The sequence below is a fragment of the Mustela erminea genome, chromosome 2 (assembly GCF_009829155.1).
Source record: "Mustela erminea isolate mMusErm1 chromosome 2, mMusErm1.Pri, whole genome shotgun sequence".
NCBI classification, from domain to species: Eukaryota; Metazoa; Chordata; class Mammalia; order Carnivora; family Mustelidae; genus Mustela; species Mustela erminea.
Window position 1 is genome coordinate 70,022,717 of NC_045615.1, and position 21,897 is coordinate 70,044,613.

General features: G+C 36.3%; 1 protein-coding gene across 18 annotated transcripts in view; it reads right to left on the reverse strand.

The window, feature by feature from the left end:
* Nucleotides 1-21,897, reverse strand: part of CAMK2D (calcium/calmodulin dependent protein kinase II delta) — a 342,624-nt gene that overhangs the window by 69,874 nt on the left and 250,853 nt on the right. For 12 of the 18 annotated variants that reach the window (XM_032333251.1, XM_032333254.1, XM_032333245.1 and 9 more), the window contains exons 6-8: nt 21,337-21,409; nt 11,230-11,332; nt 3,046-3,129 (exon numbers count right to left, since the gene is read on the reverse strand). In XM_032333251.1, coding sequence (XP_032189142.1) covers nt 3,046-3,129; nt 11,230-11,332; nt 21,337-21,409 — 260 coding nt within the window. Of the gene's footprint in view, nt 1-3,045; nt 3,130-11,229; nt 11,333-20,314; nt 20,388-21,336; nt 21,410-21,897 lie in introns of all 18 variants that reach the window. The other 6 variants (XM_032333246.1, XM_032333240.1, XM_032333255.1 and 3 more) reach the window with 1 other exon arrangement.

A 21,897-nucleotide genomic window follows, 5' to 3' on the forward strand; every position in this document is an offset into this window, starting at 1 on the left:
GGAGTTGGCAGTTTGTAGAAAATTGTGGGAAGAAAGCAATGGTAAGAATAGAACTGAGCAAAGTGAGGGGATTCTGAGTGGCTGTCAGTTAAGCATCCAACTCTTGGCTTTGGTTCCGGTCAGATCTCAGGGTTGTAAGCCCCACATCAGGCTCAATGCAGAGTCTGCTTGAGATTCTCCCTCTCCCTCTGCCCCTATCCCTGCTCTCTGTCTCTTTCCCTCTCTCTCTCTGAAATAAATAAATTAAATTTTGGGGGAAAAAAAAAAGAACTGAGCAAAGTGAAAGGTGGCTCTTCCCATGGCAAAACTGAGGTTGAAATCTGGGAGATGCCCTATGGCTCTAAGCTTCTAGAGTCATCATGAGACCTGTATGTGTGTTCACATGTGCCTGCAGGTATCCATGTGCTATCTACTATTTCCTCACAGTTCTTAAGAAAGTTCTACAGCTCAGACAATAAGGAAGGAAAAACTCTTTGCCCATCTTTTTTCCCTCTTCCAGCCAAGAGAGTTAGAGCTTCTACCCTATAAGTTACCTCACATTTTACAGATGTTAAATCCTATTATAAAATGTACCATTATTTTAAAATGTTGGCTATACAAACAATGCACTCAAACAAAATATCCAAAAGCCAAGTATACTCAAATTTACCAAAGTAAAACAAAATTGAGCATAGTGTGTTTAATGAGTCTAAGGCAGTGAGTTGAAACTCTGATGATATGTCAGTTTTTAAAAATGCAACTGCCTGTACTCAGCTCAGACCCACTAAAGCAGAGAGCCCATGCAGGGACTGGAGATATATATATATATATAGATATATATATATATATATATATATCTATATATATATATATATTATTCTGCTCCACAGAAGAAACACTAATACAAAATACCAGTTTTGGGGGGTTTCTTTTAAATAATCTTTTATTCTTCAGTACCAATAAAATTGATATATTATGAAAAAATGTTTCTAATGAAAGATTTAAATGAATGGTTTATTTGGAGTATTTGAATGAATGAAATATGATTCAGGAGCTGTGAAACTTGTCCACAATAACACATTTGGAGAATCAAAGGCATGCAAGAGAAGAACTGACACGAGAAGAAAGCAATGAGGGAGGCAGACAGTTGGTATTCAGGTAACCAGGTGAAGTTCTAATATTTAATTGATGATCCAAACAATGCTGGATCATCTAATAAAATGTGCATCTCTCACGTGTCTACTTATCCGTTATCCAGGAACTTCATTTTTAAAGAAATACTTTCTTACTTTCCATTTCCCACAAGGAAGCTGAGATACCAGGCCTACTTAAAATTGGTGCCAGGTCCTACAGCAAGAGCACTGAAGAGCTGGGTGAGGGTTCTCAACCCCTGCACATACCGCCTCCTGCCCCTGAAGCAGGCTGGCAGGAGGAGGAGAAAGAGGAAAAGAAGAAGGGTTGAAGAAAAAGGGAGACAGGAGGAGGCTAGAGGTGACCTTTGATGAAGGCAGCAAGGAAAGCCTCTTGAGTGGCCTGCCTCAGCTACTGACTGGTCTCTACCACACGAACCCACTAGTGGTCAGGGTCTGAGCACAGCACACCAGCTACACTGCCCTCAGCTGTATGTATCCTCAGGAAAACCCATCTGTGTCTGCCTGCCTCTCAGCATGCTCTTTGCTGCTTTTCAGATTCATCAGCAAAGACAGATCTGTGATGAGATCTGTTGCAAGGGAAACATGTGAGTTATTTGCCATTAGCATTTAGATTGGAGCAAGGACATTCCGTGACAGTGCTCTAACCCAAAGGCATAGAGTTCATGCTTAGAAGATCTCACATAGGGAAGAGGAAGTCAGAGCTTGGGGCACACCTACAACTTTACCCTTTAATTTATCCAAACTGTTAGAGTAATAGTTGTTGGCATTTTAAATTTCTTTACAAACTATAAAATGTCTTTGTTTGAACCCCATACAATCAATCCCTGTGAGGGTAGTATTTTCCTGTTTTACAAGTGAAGAAACCAACTCTAAGATACTAGAGATAGGGTTTGTAGGTGTAAAGCAAAGACTTGAATGCAGGTGTTGTGACTCCTCCTGTAACTCCTTTCCTAGGCACGGAGGTAAGCCTAGAGGCCCAATATGCATCCAGTTTAAGACTGCTAATAAGATAAAGCTGACAAATACAGGGTAGTTAGATATAGATTAGGGATAACTACGAAGTAGAGGTAATGAATTTATTATTATTTTTCCAGTAAAACCAAATCTAAAAAGTTACTTTCAGAATCAAAGTCTTTTCTTTTCTTTCCTTTTCTTTGTGAAACCAACTCATTGCAGGCTTACTGAAAGACACCAAAGGCAACAAGGTCTGTCTGCAGCACATTAAAAACAATTTACAGACTTATAGTGATGATACAGTGTCAGGAACCTAGAGGACTAGTTTGTGTCGATAATCCCAGTTGAAAAATCTTTCAGAGCAACCTGTAGTATCCCCTTTATTTCAGTTTTTCACCTATTTGCTGTATATGTTAACCCACAGAAATTTCGTTGAAAAACTGTGGTGGGAATCCTCCACATTATTACATCTTGGAACCTGCACTTATTTGATTGGAGTTGGTTGCTAAAGGCCTAAATTAGAATTCAGTCCATAGGACAGACCAGTGTCATTCTTTTCCAAGATCCACTTTTTTCTCTTCCTTCCTGCCAAACATGTGGTGCAAACATGGCATTTGTGGTAAGGGCTGCTTGAATGAGGTAGGACAATGGCAGCGTAAATGCACAGCAGCCCCTGGGGACGCTCTGTGTCCCTGGTCTCAAAGTGCTCCCTGACCCTGGAAGCACAAATATTGTCTGGGAACTTGAGAAAAAACACAGATGCTCCTACCCTAGACCTACTCAGTACAAAGTACTAATCTGTGCTTTAGCCAGCCCTCCACGTGACTTGTTGTAGGCTGAGGTTTGAGAAATACTGCTCTAAGTTGGTCACAAGAGAGCATTAACTTCATATTTGAAAAATACTATTTGCAACAATACTGGTGTATTTCAAAATTTGCATGGGAATATGATTCCTTACCGCATGCCCACATATCCACTGGCTTTCCATAAGGATCTTTACGTAAAACTTCTGGAGAAAGATACCCAGGTGTGCCAGCAAAACCTAGGGAAAATGGAAGTTAATGAGTCAAAGCTGACTGGACAAAACCAATGTGAAACAGGAAACAAAGGAGGGAAACATTTTGAGACTTTTAAATAGGATGATTTGTTTGCCAAAGTAAAACGAGGCCTAAAATAATATACAATAGTTTCTCTCTATAGCAGTATCAACACTAATCTTCTTTGTAGCTTATTAGGAAAAAAAAAAAATGCATTTTTCCCCAGATAAGGGGAAGGCTACTCTATTGTGCTATATAGTCAGCTCATATACTTAAGTCTATTTGGTTAGCAGTTCTTATTCTCACTTATTTATGCAGGATTTGAAACTAAACCTGTGAAGGGGATCAGAACACACCACCCCAAAATACACCACTGTGGTATACTGATTATTTTTAGCTGAAGTCAACTGAGAATCAGTAGATGTATGACAGGCTTTTTAATCTCCTTTCTACCTAAAAGTAGGGCATACATTTCTTGTGAAAAGGTGCCCTCACTGTACAGGAAGAGGAGAACATTCCTGGAATGGGAGCTGGTGCCAAGATGGATATTTGCAAACCAACCTTACTAAAATAACTTTAATTTTCCATTAGTTTCCCCATGTGTTTCCTCATTATTTCCCCCACAATTTAATATCCCGAGTCAAAACCCCTTTTTCCTTAGTCTTATCAAATCTCCACAATTTATCACTCTTCATTAAAATGGGATATATGTCCCTTGGTCTGGCCTTTCTTTAAGGTCTTCATTTATTTTCTAGAAAGGCCTCTGTGTGTACGTAAAAGTTAAAATATTAACATCAAAAAAAATTGTATGCTTTCCTCCTGTTCATCAGTCTTTTGTCAGTTAGATTCACAACCTTGAGCCACAGACCTAAGAGGGGAGAGAAAAAGTCCTTCCTCCCTTACACCTGACAAGAAATAGGGAGAAATTTGAAGACAGGATTAGAACTCTGCAAGAGATTATAGTTTTCATGATACCGACATAATTTTATTATGAGAAGCATTCACCTACAAAACAAAAGAACAAAAAAGATAGATCCTAAGTAAGTATTTTTGAAAGTCGAGTAGTCTATGTGGTGGGGATGGGGCTGAGAGTAATCGAAGAATTCACCAGAAGAAGAAATAAGTCCTAAATATATCAAAGAGATCTCTTTGAACTAAAAAATAGTGTGTACTTATCACTGTCAACTAAAGAGAAGACTCAAGAACATTTGGATGAATCACTACTGAACAAGTACCAACTAGAATTTAGAGAGAGAGATATGGTAGGAGAAACTAGATGGCAAAATAAAGTTTCATTATTGTATAAATCAGTATAAATTCCAGTAAGGTATGTTTAAATAACAATCAATTTAGAGCTGGAACCTAGAGTGACATTTTCCTTATTTCTGAAAATAATAGCTTTCAAATAAAAATAGGTACTTTTAAAAAGACCCGAAATAACCACCTGGAAGTTTTATTTAAAGGCACACCTAAAACCTGGAAACATTTCTTTACAAGGATATGTAATCAGGAATTCCTCCGACCACAAATCACTGAAGAAGCTCATTTTATATTTACTGGGATTCAAAGTGTCCAAGAAAAGAGTCTTTTCTTCCCATTTTTAAACTATTAAGTACAATGTGCAGACAGATATAAAAATAAGTGTATATATATACATACATATATATATATACACTTATTTTATATCTATACACATATATATAAAATAGCATGGTTATTCCTCTGAACAAAATTACCTTGGAAAGTAAGGCAAAGGATTGTGGATTTTAACCTCTAGGCCCCTTTATTACTATTCCTTTCCTTTGTTATAGCGGAAGATGGAATGCACAGTAAGAAGGGACTCTAAGAAAAGATGCCTGTATTGTAGTTTAAGCTTCACGTGGACCACAGTGGATCTATCCCTATTCTCAAACCTTACTTAAAGGAAGCATTTATTTGATAGTTGTGAGGAGCAAGATTTCCTAATAATCATGGTGGTTCCATTGCCTAAACTTAGAGGATGACATCAAGGAGTGAGGTGAAGTCAGCTAATTCCAAGGTAAGGATGAACGTGAGAGTTCTAAAGAGCTACTGGTATGCCACACCTGCTCTTATTCCAACAGTCCCTTTCCAACTCCTCCCAGGTTGAAACACAGACAAAGGAACTCAATGAGCCACCAATGCCAAACTCCAGATTAAAGACCATGTTTCTAGCCTACACTTTAAGACCCTTTATTTCCAGGTTTCCCTTCAGTCATTCAGCATGATTTCTTTCTAGTCCTGAGAATTTGACCTGATTAATCTATTTAAGGTCTCTTGAAAACAGTCTCTTGCACTTGATGTTACTTTTTCTATTCCTTGAAGCTTCAATTTCTATCTCTACCTTTTCTTTAACAGAGTGGGCTCTAAATTATTTCCATTTAGAGATCTGCTTAGCTAACTACAATTCTCAGTGGTCCTTCCTTACTCTGAATTTTTACCACCTTTTCATATACAATCTATAATCTCCTTTCTAGAATTAGTAAACCTTAATATATGTCTTAAATATCTTAGTAGAATACATTTCCTGGGGGGAGGATGTTAATGATATTTCATCTAGAGAGAAAAGATAAGAAGCCATTGTGTGACTAAGAAATGAAAAGATAATTTTAAACTTAAATTATTACAAAACTTCTCTGGAGTCTAAAATGCTAATAGAACACCACAACGTTCATTCTTATTTAATATAATTATCATTTGAACAGTCAGTGTGGTCCTTACTCCTAAGAGTACTGAAGCATACTCTAAATGGATAAACATCAGTGAACTATGTACTGTGCAATGTGTTCTCACAAACACCAAAATACTGAGGGTAAGACAGAGAAAGTCTTTTCTAGCAGGAGATTAAACTCATAAGAATCTCATTTATCATGATAAATGCTATTAACAGGGAAATTAATGGGAGCTTACATTCTTTACAGATAATATGCGTTTCTCACTCTGAAAAACCAATAGGAATATCAGAGCAGACCAAAAACAAAACATACTTACTGTTGGCAATGTATCCACTGCCTTAAGAAAACTCAAACTTCAAAGAGAGACATAATAGTAATCAAGCAAAACAATTATTCCATGAAGGAAGATGGTGGTATCCTTTTTTCCTAGTAGCAACAAAGAACTAGAAATATACTGCAAACACCACTTCTAATCCCACAGGAAAAATGGGCTGTATTTGCATATTTCTTTTTGGTAAATTTTCTAGCCATCTTAACAAGTGTAGTGACACAGGGTGTTACTCCTAGCATTTCTGGCTAGTAATCAAATAGATCAGGGCTAGGAAGACAAAAGAAATTATCATGAGAAAAAGAAAGATTTAGGCTTAAAAATGAGAAAAAAACCAATAAATAGCTGCTATAAGCCTTGTGTAGTTTTATTTTTCTTATTTGTAGCAGACCTCTTATATTTATTGAAATAAAACTGGGGGTTCCTGGGTGGCTCAGTGGGTTAAGCCTCTGCCTCTGGCTCAGGTCATAATCTCAGGATCCTGGGATCGAGCCCCGCATCAGGACTTCTGCTTAGCGGGGAGCCTGCCTCCCCCTCCTCTCTGTCTGCCTCTCTGCCTACTTTTGCTCTCTCTCTCTGTTGAATAAGTAAATAAAATCTTTAAAATTAATAAATAAATTAAAATAAAATAAAATTGAGCAAAAGCCTGAAATTCTGGCATTACATATAATGAAAGAGTTCTGCGCTCCTCTTAATATTAAATTAAGTTACTTTATTAAAATAAAAAGGCTTCCCTCCCCATCACTGATAATACATTTTAAAAGACAAAATTAATCAGTCACAGATGATGGGCATTAAAGAGAGAACATGATGTAATGAGCACTGGGTTTTACATGCAACTGATGAATCACTACATTCTACCTTTGAAACTAATAATACATTATATGTTAACTTTAATTTAGATAAAAAAAATCAAATACACGAGACTATGATGGTAGATAATATCGAATAAATATACTATCAAGTCATTCATACTAAAACATGCTTTTACTTTAAAAAATCTTTGATATGTCTTGTACTACAACCAAAAGATATATAGTATATCACATGCTTCCATTTCCTCAAGTTGGTTACCATGAGGATTCACTTGCATAGAATAACATGAAAAAATAAGCTAAAGAAAAAAAAAGAAAAAAAAAATTTGTGCATTCTCTTAAGCTTATAAACAATGTTTTTTCTACATTTTTTGAAATGCGGAATTTTCTTGGGACTTAAAATGCACCTCTTTTTAAAATTAAAAATGACCCTGGGATCAAAATTAAAAAAGGACCCTGGGATCATGACCTGAGCTGAAGGCAGAGGCTTTAACCCACTGAGCCACCCAGGTGCCCCACCTCTTTTTTAAAAATAAGTTTTTATTAACATATAATGTATTATTTGCCCTAGGGGTACAGGTCTGAGAATTGTCAGGCTTATACATTTCACAGCACTCACCATAGCACATACCCTCCCCAGTGTCCATAACCCAACCATCCTCTCTATACTCCCCCTCCTCCAGAAACCCTCAGATTGTTTTATGAGATTAAAGGTCTCTTATGGTTTGTCTCTCTCCTGATACCATCTTGTTCCATTTTTTCCTTCCCTACCCCCAAACTGCCCACCCGTTTCTCAAATTCCTTATATGACAGAGATCATATGATAATTGCCTTTCTCTGATTGACTTAACTTCGCTCAGCACAATACCCTCTAGTTCCATCCATGTCGTGGCAAATGGCAAGATTTCATTTCTTTTGATGGCTGCATAGTATTCCATTGTGTATATGTGTGTGTGTGTGTGTGTGTGTGTGTGTGTGTGTATCACATCTTCTTTATCCATTCTTCTGTTGATGGACATGTAGGTTCTTTCCATAGTTTGGCTATTGTGGACACTGCTGCTATAAACACTCAGGTGCACATGTCCCTTCAGACCACAACATTTGTATCTTTAGGGTAAATACCCAGTAGTGCAACTGATGGGTCGTAGGGTAGCTCTATTCTCAACTTTTTGAGGAACCTCCATGCTGTTTTCCAGAGTGGTTGCAACAGCTTGCATTTCCCACCAACAGTGTAGGAGGGTTCCCCTTTCTCCGCATCCTCTCGAACATCTGTGTTTTCCTGACTTGTTAATATTAGCCATTCTGATTGGTGTGAGGTAGTATCTCATTGTTGTTTTGATTTGTATTTCCCTGATGCTGAGTGATGTTGAGCACTTTATAAAATTCAGCTCTTAAAAGTTGTTATTCTAATAGGTATCTTAGCAAAAACAACAGTCATAGTATCATACTGAAGAAGAAATGGGTATTTTATTCCTAATCTGTCTTTCTTTCTCTGGAATCAGATCACTTTTAAACATAAATGATCACAATTTGAAATTTGTATACTTTCATTTGGATGCTATTGCTTTCACTAACTTGATAATTGGTTTTTCACTCATCGATTTGCTCAACAACTTTCACTGAGGAGGCAGAGAACTGTGGCATTGTGTTTCATGCCCAGGTGGTTTTGAAAACTTATTCAACACCTTTCAAAGCCCAGGCATATTCTTATGGACTCGTAACAGCCTTGCAAAGAAATGTTTATTATTACTGCTTACAAAGAAGACATGGACCTCACAGAGTTAAAGTGACTTGCCCAATATCATATGATTATTAAGAATCAGACCCAGGACATAAGCTTGGGTACTCTAATTCAAAAACCAGAATTTTTTTCTACTGCACAAAATCCTACTGTCAAGCAGCTTGTGATCTAGCACAGGAGACAAAACACAGAGCTCAAAAACAAGGGAGATTTAAGGTGGTCAATTATGTCACTCTTTTATGTATCAAGCCAAGTTATTGATGTTAATTTGTAGCTTGGCTCTGATAATAAGGCTTATCTTGTTCCTAATATCCTATCATCACCTTCTACCCAGTTCTGGCAATTACATCCTTAGCCTATGTCTCTGTTTTGGTGTCCTGCTTCATACCCTGCGTCTTGTGAAGCAAATGGGAATAGATGGTATTAGAGTCCAAACCCTGGAGCATTGATTTCCTCTAAACAGACTTCCTTAGAATTTAGAGTCACCCACTGTTCTGTATATTATCTGGAATTTGCTTGCTCTTGCATACTCCTTAGTTCAAGCTGTCATCATACATAATGTGAACTCCTGTATTAGCCTACCTGGTCACCTGCCTTCAGAGTAAGTATCCTTAAGCCACCCTCCACATTGCTACCTACAACATCATTATATAACATAAACCCCATAATGTCCTTCCCTACTGAAAATTTTTCACTGGGTTCTTGAAACTTCCAGGATAAAAGCCAAATCCTTCAAAAGCACATAAAATCCCTTTCCACCTAATTAACTACCACTCATCCCAGTATACTTTATACTTTAGCTATATCAAACTTCTTGCTATTCCATAAATAGAAACAGTAGTTTCATGCCTCTGAGATGTTTGCATGTGCTGATCCCTCAGTCTGGCCTTCATCTCCTTGCACATTAGTCAACAAATTCTCATTCACCCACTGGGGAAGCAGAAGTACTACCCCAACCACCAAAATGTTCCCCAGATGCAGAATTTCACCTTTCTCTTATGCTCCAGGGCACCTTCCTGCATGCCCTCTTAAATGCTCTCACACTCCATGGGAAACAGTTACTGATACAGAAGTTTCAGTATCTTGAGGGGTATGACTTCTTGCTTAATTTAAGCATCCCCATTAATTTTTCTGCCCACCTCTGTGACAGCCCTCCTACTTTCTATTGGACCTCAATTCCAAGTTACCATATATTCTTTATCTGTGTCAACTGTGTCCTCATATAGTACACAAAGATGCCTCTGAATCAATTTACAGTACTTATTCTAGGTCCTACCTTCTTTCAGTTTGCATTTAAGAGGAATAAGCTTATTCATATGTCAAAATATGACAAACCAAATGCCAAGTTTGAAGACTGTAAATTCATTTGGTAGGTGAGGAGAGACTTAATGTAAACAGCGGTATTAAGCTTAGGAGGAATCGTGGACAAGGGTAACAGTCAGGTACTACAGAAATAGGATGGGAAGCAAAGAATGAGGTCCTAAATTAAGCTGCCTCTAGAGGAAAGGCTGCCTTGCCACCCACTCCCACTTATTAGCTGGGACAGATTAGAGACAATAATGAGCCCTGGGGGCCCTATTCACACCTTAGATTTGGGAAAACACAAAAAGTCTCTGCATATAAAATGAAAAAAGCAAGCACTTCTTGAGTGCTGTTTGCTGTTGTTGTTCAGAGGAAAAGCAATTAGAAGTGAAGGGCATTTTAAAAATGATCTAACCTCAAACACTGAAAGTCAGAAAAAAGTTAGAGGCTTGGGGAGAGGTTATATTTTGGGAGATTACATGGAAAAAAAAATGGGTCAGTACTGGGAAATGGCAAAAAAAGAGGCATAAAAAAAGAAACAGTGAATAAAATAATCCAACAGGATAAATATTGAAACAATACACAAGCATGGTTAGAAATGCTCTAATTTAGAGTTAATTTCGTTCTTAATTGTAAAGAAACAGATATTTCACCAAAAAGAAATTTCGAAATTATCAGAATTTTACAGCAGAAACTGGCAGTGTGAAGAAATAGAAGATAATTAAGATGAACATACACACACTCACATATGCCATAATATTTTTAAACTTTAATTTGCTAACTACGAAGTATGTGGAAATATTCTGTATTTCCCGAGTCCCTACTATTTACACAGCAGTTTTTGGCATCAAGTAAGGTTCTATGTGAACAATTTTCTCTGAAAAAGTCCTCTTTTAACAATGCAAACCTCCCAGGGTGCCTGGGTGGCTCAGTGGGTTAAAATAATGCAAACCTTCTTTATTAATTCTTAGTACAAGGATCCATTTTCTCACTCATGTTTTAAGAAGTCTACACATTACTGTGCTCCTATTAATATTTCTCTTAAATTATTTCTAGATTATATACCTTCTAATGTCAATAAAATGAAATGCTTATAAAGGTCTAATGTCTTCAGTTTAATCAGGCTGTTGTTAGAAGGAATATTTCTGTTTTACTTTGGCTGGGAAGTGGGTTATGATGAGCCAGAAGAGAATGAGCAACATAAAGTAGAAAGAAGCCCTACTCACCAAACCACGCCTGCTGGTCTCCTTGAACTTCTATGGCTAAGCCAAAGTCTGCCAGTTTCACAGCTGCTCCCTTGGATTTGCTAGCTAAAAGCAAATTCTCAGGCTTTATTTAGAAAGAAAAAAAAAAGAGACTGAAGTGAGAACCTATTTTAAGTGACTATTCAAAACTAACAACATTTTGTAAGATTAGGGGGGGAAAAAAGTCATGCACTGTCCTCTCTCCTGGAGACTGTCATTCCTAAATCCCAGGGAAAATATGGTTAGAAAAACGATTAAAAACTATCATGTGTGCAGGTTTCAGACAGATGCATAAATGTACTAGAGAGATACTAGGCAGAAAAGATAAAATAGTTGGGGACAGATCAAATGAATGGAAGCACCTGTCTTGACCTGCTCACATGCTTCCAAGGGCTGCTGAGGTCCGGACTTGGCCATGGACATTGACTTAGAAGCCTAATAGAGTACAGACATTTTCAGCAGAAGGAAACTTGGCAAAATGATAACAAGAGTTGGACCAATCTACAGACATTTGGCAAATGAAACTGTGCAAATTAAATCCTAGTTGACTTCAAGAGTTTGGACCTAAATGTAGTCATTTGATTCCTCAATGTTTCCAAACAATTTCTGTACAAATTTTGGAGTCTTATTCTGAATTACATATTAAATTGCTGTCTTTAAGAATCTGTTTATTCTTAAAGGCAGAAAGAGTATACTATTTGCCAAATGTTAGAGTTAGCATTTTTTCTCTTATAAGCCAGTTTTTTAAGATATAATTTAGATGTCTACAAAGTGTGATTCAAAGCATTCCTCATATATTTGTTCTCGCATCATGAAATACTATAACAAAGATACATTTTCATTTTCTTGGGTATTAATCATTACTCAAGGACTGATAACTCGGTGTTGGAATAAGGCTGTGTTTATACCACTGTTTCCCAACCAGGGCATTGAGACACACAGGAACTCTGAAAATAGGCTTGAGGGCAAAGACTTGAATTTCCCCCAACCACCTTTGTGGACTTTGGGAATTGAAGTGAGAAGACAGTCAGGAAAAGGAGGCTGATTAATACATACACTGAAGTCTACCATTGCTAAGTATCTGGATAAACATCCAGCTGGACTGGTACATCCACATTTAGAAGACTAGTTCAACATCTTACCTTGGGCTAAAACCCAGCAAATTTAGAGGTGTGCCTCCGACTGAAAGAAGTTGGGAAACAATGGAGTTTACAAGTGCCAAAACAATTGTCTGTAAATCTAAATATTCAGGTCATTCAAATTGATTCTGTTTCTGTGTTTGCAAACTAATTCAATATTTTTTTTCATAAAACGGCTACTTTTTTCTTACTGAATTAGGCAATTCTGTTGGCTGTTTTGACCTTGTATAAACACAGCCTAGACCAATATTAAATTTATTAATTAAGCCAGCCATGCAAATTAGCAAAGACTCATAACCAGAACTTGAAAAAATTAGGTTTAGTCTATAAGAAATAAGAGTGTAGGCAAGTAAGTTTTAATCAAGTACCAGACTTCTTCAGGCTATTGCTGTTCACTGCCATCAGATTCATCACTATTATGACAATAGGTAACTGTAAGGAAAACTTTGTAATTTCTTAGGGCTGATAGGGCTTTTTAAATCACCTCAACACTAAATACATGATAATTTAATTTGGACACTGGGATGAAGATGTCTCAAGACTATGAAAGATGTCCATGCTGAAATAATCTTCAGTGAAAAACCTAACATCCAAAATGGGGACTCTGGTTATCTATTAATGTAGTACAGTACCTAACCGTATCGTATTATTAATATTTGACATTTTATTTTCACAACTAAAATTTATGGCCTGCTACATTCATGCATTTTCTAATTTAATCACAAAGTGATTTCCAGCTATTAATTTATTAAATAAATGACTTGAAAAACTGTATCAAACTGTAAGCAATAGTTTAATTCTTTGTAATCTTTACACTCAAAAGCACTGAGATGTCAGAGATCTCTGCTAATACACATCTGTCCTAATTTGTCAACCACAGACTCATTCAAGGGAAGAGTTTCAATTACTTTAGAAATCAGTCATTTTAGATCTTTTAATGAAGTAGTACTGAAGTGTGCTGAGCAAATGTCAGTGCCATCAGTAAATAAACTTTTAAAATATTTAATGTGCTTTTATTCTTATCACTAGATCAAAAAGTTCTGGGCAGTGCTATGTGCATTATGCCCTTAAACACCAAGTATCTGCCAATTCAGAAGAAATGGAACACCTTAGAGTTTTATCATACGTGGCCTCTGAATGACTGGGGCAAATATTCATACCTAGAGATGACCTAGAAGACCTCTCTATCGGGCCTTGTGAGTCATCCAGGGAAATAATTAATCCGTTTGGATCAGTGTTTTACCTTATACCCATTAAGACTGTTCAGCTGCAGTTATGTACAGGAAAAGGCAGGGCTCTTTCAAGATTACTGTGGAGATTTAAAAATTAATAGAACTAAAATGGCTTCATGTTTATACATATCTTTTAAGCAAACCTAAAATACAGAATTATGGAATGCAAACTGAAAAATAAAGGTGCTTACTGACTTTACTAAAGGGTTATTTTCTTTATAAAATATTTCATCACAAGATTGCTTCTAATGGCCAGCTTCAATGAAACATTAGAAATAGCATACAAATGTGATTTATATACAACTCTTTGGAATATATTCAAAATCTGAATAATCCTGTTATCACATTCTGCCATTTATATGGCAGCCAACTTAAATACGTGTTGTACTGCAGAAGTTCACTAGCAGGTAGGTTAGTTCAAATTCTGAACACCTACAGAAAAGAAGATAATTTGCGAGTGTAATTCACAAAAGCTGAAATGGTAGACTCAATCAGCTAATTAGTGGCTGCTTCCTTAAAAGGACCACCACCATTATCTGCTACTATTCAGTAATTTGATTTTCTAAAGCAAATGAGAAAGGTGAAATCAGAAACACAGGTCTTCCAATGTATAGCTGAACATGAGAGAAATGGGGAACACGATGATCTAGAAAAAAGATGCAGAGCTAGGTCTATGTCCTAGGACAGACTGTTATTAACTGTGTGGACATGGGTAACTCACAGACTGTTGGAGCTAATTAGTTCTTTCATCTCTCAAATGAGCATTATAAGCATATTTCTCATAACAGTATATACAAAATTATAAAATCTCACTTGATTTTATCACCAGAGCTCTGTTCTCTGTATGGAGCAATATACACATTGGTGATTAGCTGTTACACTCCAGTGCAGCTGGCCATGTCAATGTGCAGGACGCTGAATATTTGCAGCGAATGTTCATAACTTGGGGAAGGTCTATATTCCTAAATTTAATGCAATCTATTATGCTAATCTTTATATATTGAGATTATTTCTAAATTCCGATAATGCAATCACTTTTTAGGTTGGGTTTTAAATAGATTCTACTGATGTTCTCACACACAGGTTCCTTCCCCACCCAATTGCTTCCTAATGATGCAGGATTTTCCATGACATCTGGTCTTAGTGTCAACAACCATTTATAGCATATCAGCTGTAATGAGCAGCAACTGTTGGCAAGTTTTGTTCTGTGCTTCCATATGGATGCAACAGCAACTTCTTTCATTGTGATCTGAGATTTTCTTGAATCTGTCCAAGTATCTCAAAGTACCTAGGCAGGTTGCTGGTGTCACTTTTAGGACTAGGAATGACTTAGGAGATAAAATAACTCAAACCCTTCAGTCTCAATGAGGTAGGATCTGTGCACATATGTGATTATCTAGCCAACAAAACTCAAACATTAGGAATTTTTATGCGTAGTGAAATCATGTATGTTTTACTTTTTTATAGCTTTTTAATGAATATCATAAACAGTTATTAGTTTTATCATTCTATATTATCTAATCCCTTCATTTCTGTAGATACTTGTTTCTAAGAATTGAAATAATCTTTTTAGATTTCTTTCCTCTACTGGATAGTATCAATTATTTCAACACGAAGTTAAGAATTCCATGTTTTGGTGTGTTTTCAGTCACTTTTCCTTTGCCACAGAAGGTGTAACAACACTCCTAGAGATAAACTAAGTGAAAGTGCATGAATTGAAAAGCTTGAATATCAAGCTCACTCATGTACATGGCAGAAGTTCTTTTGTGCACATGGTACAAGTGACTTTTGCTTTTATTTTTATATGGAATGGATATTTGAATTTATGTACCTAAGCACACGGAATTCTCAGCTGATGCCATGTGTTGAAAATCTGTGGTTATCAAGTACTATTTCCATCATCAAGCATACATGAGCAAGTTCCTAAGAATCATCTGTTTTCCTTTCCCGTTTTCTTATTTACTTCTACCTTATTAGCAGATACTATCAGCACATACTTCTATACTATCAGCAAGTACTTCTCTGAAAGAAGCAGACCAGTGGGACTCTGCCAATTACCTACTGTTTCTCCATGGCCTGACACACAGCTGTCAGGTTCAACAAAGAAACACAAGAATGACCGATGAAATGTGGAATCTATCACTTACACAGTTTGTATCTAAAACACCTAGACATTCTTTATACACAAATGATAAGTTCTTTAAACTTTTATCTGAGTATACTTCTGAAAAAAGAGGAACAATTGCAATTTTATAATTATTCAAAATGTATCTACTACTAAAGAGGATTTACTGAATACATGTCATATTCCCCCAGAAAATTAATTTCTCTCCTTTCTGGTCTTTAATTTTATTCCTATATTTAATTTAGACTTAAAATCCCTTCCCCTATCTCCAAAATTATTATCCTCATTAAAATCTATTCTCTCTCTCTCTCTGCCCTTTTCCTCTCTTTCTTTTCTTCTTTCTCTCATATCCATCCCCTGATCTGATGATTTTTCCATTAAATAATATTGTTTTTCAGGAGGTAGGCCAAGGAAAAAAGCACCATTTTCTGCTGAGAGAATTCACAGATGTTGATGTGTTGCTAAAAGATTGTTTTATGTATGAAGCCTTCTGACCAGATGCTGTTCATGAAGTTTGGTAACCATCTCTGATGTACCTTGAACCAAAGAAATCTTACTATTTTGTGTGGAATATATGATAAAGCAGAGCTATAAAACTATCTCCTTTGACTTACTTCTGTTCCCTGATTCGCAGAAACTATATTTTCAGACTGTTAAATGAGAGAACACATCTCTCCATTTCTTGTGACCTCAAGAGTTGTCACTTGTTACTACCAGTTTTTGTTTGACCTATCTCCTTTTTTTCTGGGAGGAATAGCACTGATACGTATTTTAAAATGATCTTTAATTCGTGGCCTGTATGTTCTAGCCACACAAGGTTTGTTCTGATTTTGCTCTATAATTTGTGCCCACCAACTCTGACAGAACCTCAATATGTGCTTAAGAAATGTTTGATGAACATTTAATCCTCTCTTTTTACACCTAAATTTTCAATTATTAGCTCACAAACACTCAAGACTAAGTTACAGTAATCTACTCTTTATAAACAATCTATTTTTAGGCACTCCAGATTGATTGTCTTGATGTGGCCTAAATCAAATGTGCCAAATGCATTTCATTCTTCTCTGTGTCTCATTTTCTAAAGGCTATGACCAATGCCACCTTACTAATTTGCTAAATAAGAATTTTTTTCTTTGGACATCTATTAACAAATTATGTTGCGCACCGCACCCCCCCCCCAACTCCACACTGTATCTTAAACATAACTTAAACTTATTCCTTATTTCTAATAATACAGATCTTATACAGCTCTGGAAGATCCATAAGCAGGATCACTTTAATCATTTGATTCACTAAACTTAGACCCATTTCCCAATTCTTCATGTTGCTGGCAAAATTACTTTCCATCATTGTTTGACCTATTATTTGGCCTTTCTAAAGTTTTTGATTTATCCAGCTAATGAGCTGAGACATGGTAGCAATTAAGTATGCAGACCCTGGAACCAAAATGCTTGGGCACAATTCACAATTTACTAGCTGAGCAACCGTGAATAAGTTCTTTCACTCATGGTGGCTAAATCTCTCCTTATGCAATATGGGGAGGATCAAAGTGCCTTCCTCATAAAGCTGTTGTTAAGATTCGTATGATAACACAGTACAGGGTACATGGTAACTGCTGGAAAAATAGTAGCTATTATCATTTTTATTACTAACGTCCCGCCTTGATCCGAATCCTCCAAAGACGAGAGTCATATTCCTGAACTATAGTACTATAATTATGTCACCGCTACACTCCTTAATACTGCTTGGATCTGACAGTGGATTCACCTCAGATGAAAGGTCTATGTATCCACTGGATACTGCCTGGTTGTGATTGATGGGCTTCCTTTATGCTAATATCCCACCACATGGAGCCTTCTCCTATTGCTTGTTTCTGGGACATCGTCCAATTTTCTGCTGTGCCTCAGCCTTGTCTCTAGGTTCTTAGAATTTTCCATCTGGTGGATTCCACCGTCTAATAAGCTCCCAAGAGTGGCAGTTATTCAAATAATGATCTTAATGATATCACTGTATTAAAGAGTGATACTTGCCCTCTTTATTCAATATTAATTAACATACACAAAAATCTATTCCATTCAGTGATGCCTTTTATATTATAAATGTGCTTTTGATTGAATTTCATTCATTCCAAAATTAAAAGCATATGCCACAAGTATTTACTAGGTATTAAGTCCTATATTAGATACCATGGAGTAAAACAGTATTCTAGGTAGGTACAGAACAGTAATACAGCTTTTGTTCTAGAAGAGGCTTATAAGCAAAATGTACAGCACTCATATGCTTATAGATACCTTTAATAATGAAGAACATAACATTTCCTGTGGTATTCTCTCAGTGATACGGACAAATTAAAGTGTGCACCAAACATACGTATTCTAATGAATTAACATATAAGTCAGGATAGGGAAACAAAATATATGACCTAAGAATAATAAGGGCAAATTTTTGTTTAAAGCTTGGTAATAAGAAATTTTACCAATATTTTCATTTTAATATACTGGCGAATATGCTTTCACAAGCTATATACTTATCAGATAAAGTATATGTGTGGGTATAAAAGACATAAAACAAAGCCAGGGATTTAGTACATTCAGGGTGTGTGTAAAATGCCTCTAATATACTCTTAGTGTGTTATGAAATGGCCTACTGAAACATGCACCAAAAACTAGACTCAACTGAAGTCTGTTCTAGTCAGCAATCTGACAGAAACCAAAAGAATTACAAAAATTATAACTAGCTCTATAAAAAGTTCACCCCTGTTCTCTCCTAAAATCAGAATAAGAATGGAGAACAAAAACACTTTTATCCCTTGAAGGAAATCTGATGGGTGATTCAGCAGGTTATTTCTTTTGGTAGTTAGCCTCCCTAAAAGTCCCCTGCCTGAGTTTTTAATTAGTCGATTTAGCTCATATATCAGAAAATAGACCTTCTTCTCAGCCCACATCCTAGGCCCACTGCTATCTCTGATTAAAGTTCCAGTTTTTGAAGCGCTCAGCTGAGTTTGAACACTTAGAGAAGTCTAATATCATAACCCCAGAAGATATATTTTAAAGGTCATGTAAGAGAATTCACATTTTTCATCCTTGGTTTTTAGAGTATACTTCTAATTATTTAACATAGAGTAAAATGTTTCAAATGACAAATTTATTAAATAGAGTATGTAATAAATACACATGCCCATATATATTCACTTACAAAGGAAAGTAGTACTGTGAGTTCTGAGAAGTTAACTAAAAGGGGCTCTCTCTCTCTCTACATGGCTGGTAAGGAATTCTTGAGGTGATTGCCAAAGACATGAATTTTTAAAGGAATATATTGTTTTCCCTTAATCATGATGGGTACATTTGGTAAAGTGTTAGCAGATGTACACAGTCTTATCTTGGCTCTCCAAAAAAAAAAAGAAAATGCCATTAACCATATCTTTGCTTTTGACATTTAAAGCTCTAAGTCTCAAACTGAAATCAAAGGAAAATTCCAGAAACCTAAGGCAATGCTTTGCTTACAAACAACATCTTCAAATAACTTATTATGGATCCTTAGAGATATATTCTTTTAGAGCATACTAAATGAATGGAAACTACAGATTTATCATTATTAGAGAAGTCTGCACATGAGAAACCAGCCCAGGTCTTCCCACTGAACACATACAGCTGAAGACATTGCAACCTTTGTGGCTCCTCTAGATATTAATGCCTGACTATGGATGAAGCTTGAAACTATATAGTACTCACATTTGCTACTTTGCCCACCCAGTGGTTTCATTTAAAGTTTTAGGCCTTCACTGTATCTCTGAAATTCTATGAGTGAAACTAGACTCTGAGAGAAGGGGACAGAAAAATGAATGAAAGAGTAGTCTCCTTCTGAACTATTTAATTTCTAAATGATCTAAACATTCCTCATTCTCAAAGGTATCAGAAACTGAGTGGAGTCTTAAAAATATTAGTCCATATATATGTTATATAAATATTATTTTATAATAAAATTTGTTTTACTTTTTTCCTTTCTGTTTTAAAAGGCACTAGTATCTAGCTACCTAGGAATGTAAATAAACAAAGAACCAGGAAGTCTCAATGCCCTCTGAATTCCTGGGACTATTATTAAGGAAAAGAGACTTCAGAGCCCCAAATGGAGGTTCTTTAATGCCAAAAACCTTTGTCTCTATTCTCTTTATAATTTCCATAACTATTTACATAATATTAGGTATATACAGTATGACTCTAATATAGTATGTTTGATCAATGTCCACAGAACAGGTTTAGAATGAAGAAGAGATCATCAGTCTTACACAAAGTCACATTAAATGCTATATGCTTAGGAGGAAGGAAATACAGCACCCTATTTATTGTTAATGGTAGGACATTATTCCTCTGGATGAAATGGAATTTATGTAAATCTCAAGTGTGGATGAGGGAGATGAAATAAGGCTGTGGTGAGGGAAAGTGTTTTCGTAATGTGTTGGAATGAGTCCACACAACTTTCTTGCTCATATTTTTGCCTTTACAGGCATAATTGCAGCTGAACAGTCATTAGGAATTGTGTGGTGGTTTATCTTCTCCAACAGCATTACTCACCTTCAGGTCCCGATGGACTACGCCCATCTGATGGCAGTGTAGCACAGCCTCCAGGATCTGCTGAATGCAATGACTGCATGCAAACACCAGGGGGCGTGTGTTAGTTCCAAGCTTACACTCACTGTCTGTACACCCTCAGAGAGACCGGGTTAAAGTGCAAAACCAGCAGACAACTGGGGTTGTGTTTTACCACCTTCAGTATTGTAAACATATTGCTCAAGTAGAGTGACTACTACCTCAGAGCAATCAGAATCTTGCCAGATGTGCGCGAAAATGTGGACCCACTTGATCTAGAAAAAAGCCATCTTAAAAATATTTAATTCAGTAGCTTATTTCCTAGTTATGAATTCTTATAGGAAGAGAACTGGAATGCAAATAAAATTTTTATAGCTGTTGTGGTCCACCTCCACCACACATAAAAAACTGTTTCCCCATTCCCTCCCATTTTTCTAGTATCATTCCAAAGCCCTCACGTTAGCGGTCAAGGCACTATTAAGGTTAAATTAGGATAAGTAATGAATTTTTGATAAATCATTAACTTCTTGTGCTTTAATTTAGCTGGCAATTATTATCTCTTGCCTGAGGGTTCATCAGACTCAAATGGAGCAATGTGTAACCAGTTGTTTTGCTACAGCAACCCATGGTCTCAGAACAGAAGTGGTGTTTAAATCTACAGGCGGACATACATCACAGGCCATGTTTATCTCCAGGCAAATGCTGGACATTTCAGGAAAGCCTGCCCCCAAACCGCCTCTGGTAGTTTACTGCTTGGAAACTTGACAGGTTGTGTTCTTAATATTGTCCTTCCCTTTTCGCTATGATGTATATTTAGCCTGTAGATGAGCAAACTGAAAGAGGCATCATGCATTATCATTTCATCATGTAGTCATTTTAGGGAAAAATCGGGAAAGGCAAGGGAACCATTTTAAATACCCACCCTCTGCCCTTTCCCCAGAAATAAAACAAAACAAAACAAAACAAAAACCTCCTTTGATTCAGATTTATGGACTCCATATACTGACCTTCAGGTCCCTGTGAACTATGCCATTTAGGTGACAATGATTTACACTTTCTAGAATCTGCTGTATACAATGACTGTAAAGATACAAGGGCAGAATGGAAGGGAGAACATTTTAAAGGTACATAATCACATTGAATACAAAATAAAATGAAAGTTAAAACGAAACAAACAAACAAACAAAAATTATATTTTCTCACATCTTTTTTAGCTTTACACTGGAATTTAATAATGCTGAATAAAGCTAATTCTGGTTCTAACAAAAATGACATCCAACATAGAGTTTGTGACATGTTCAGACAAAACAATTTGAGCTGTGTTTTTTTTCCCATTGAAAATGTACAAATTAAATCAGTTGTATATAGAAGATTTCCATATTCAAGGAGAAAAATTTATAAATATTCCCATAATGTTCTGGGAAAATTCTTCAGCAATATAAAATTTATGGGTATTTCTCATACACATCTAAACTGTTTAAAATCTGAGGTCACAATTAAACATAGGTGTTGAAACAAGAGGGTACACACAGATGAAGTGGCGGGTGAAACAAGGGTTAAGAAAAATG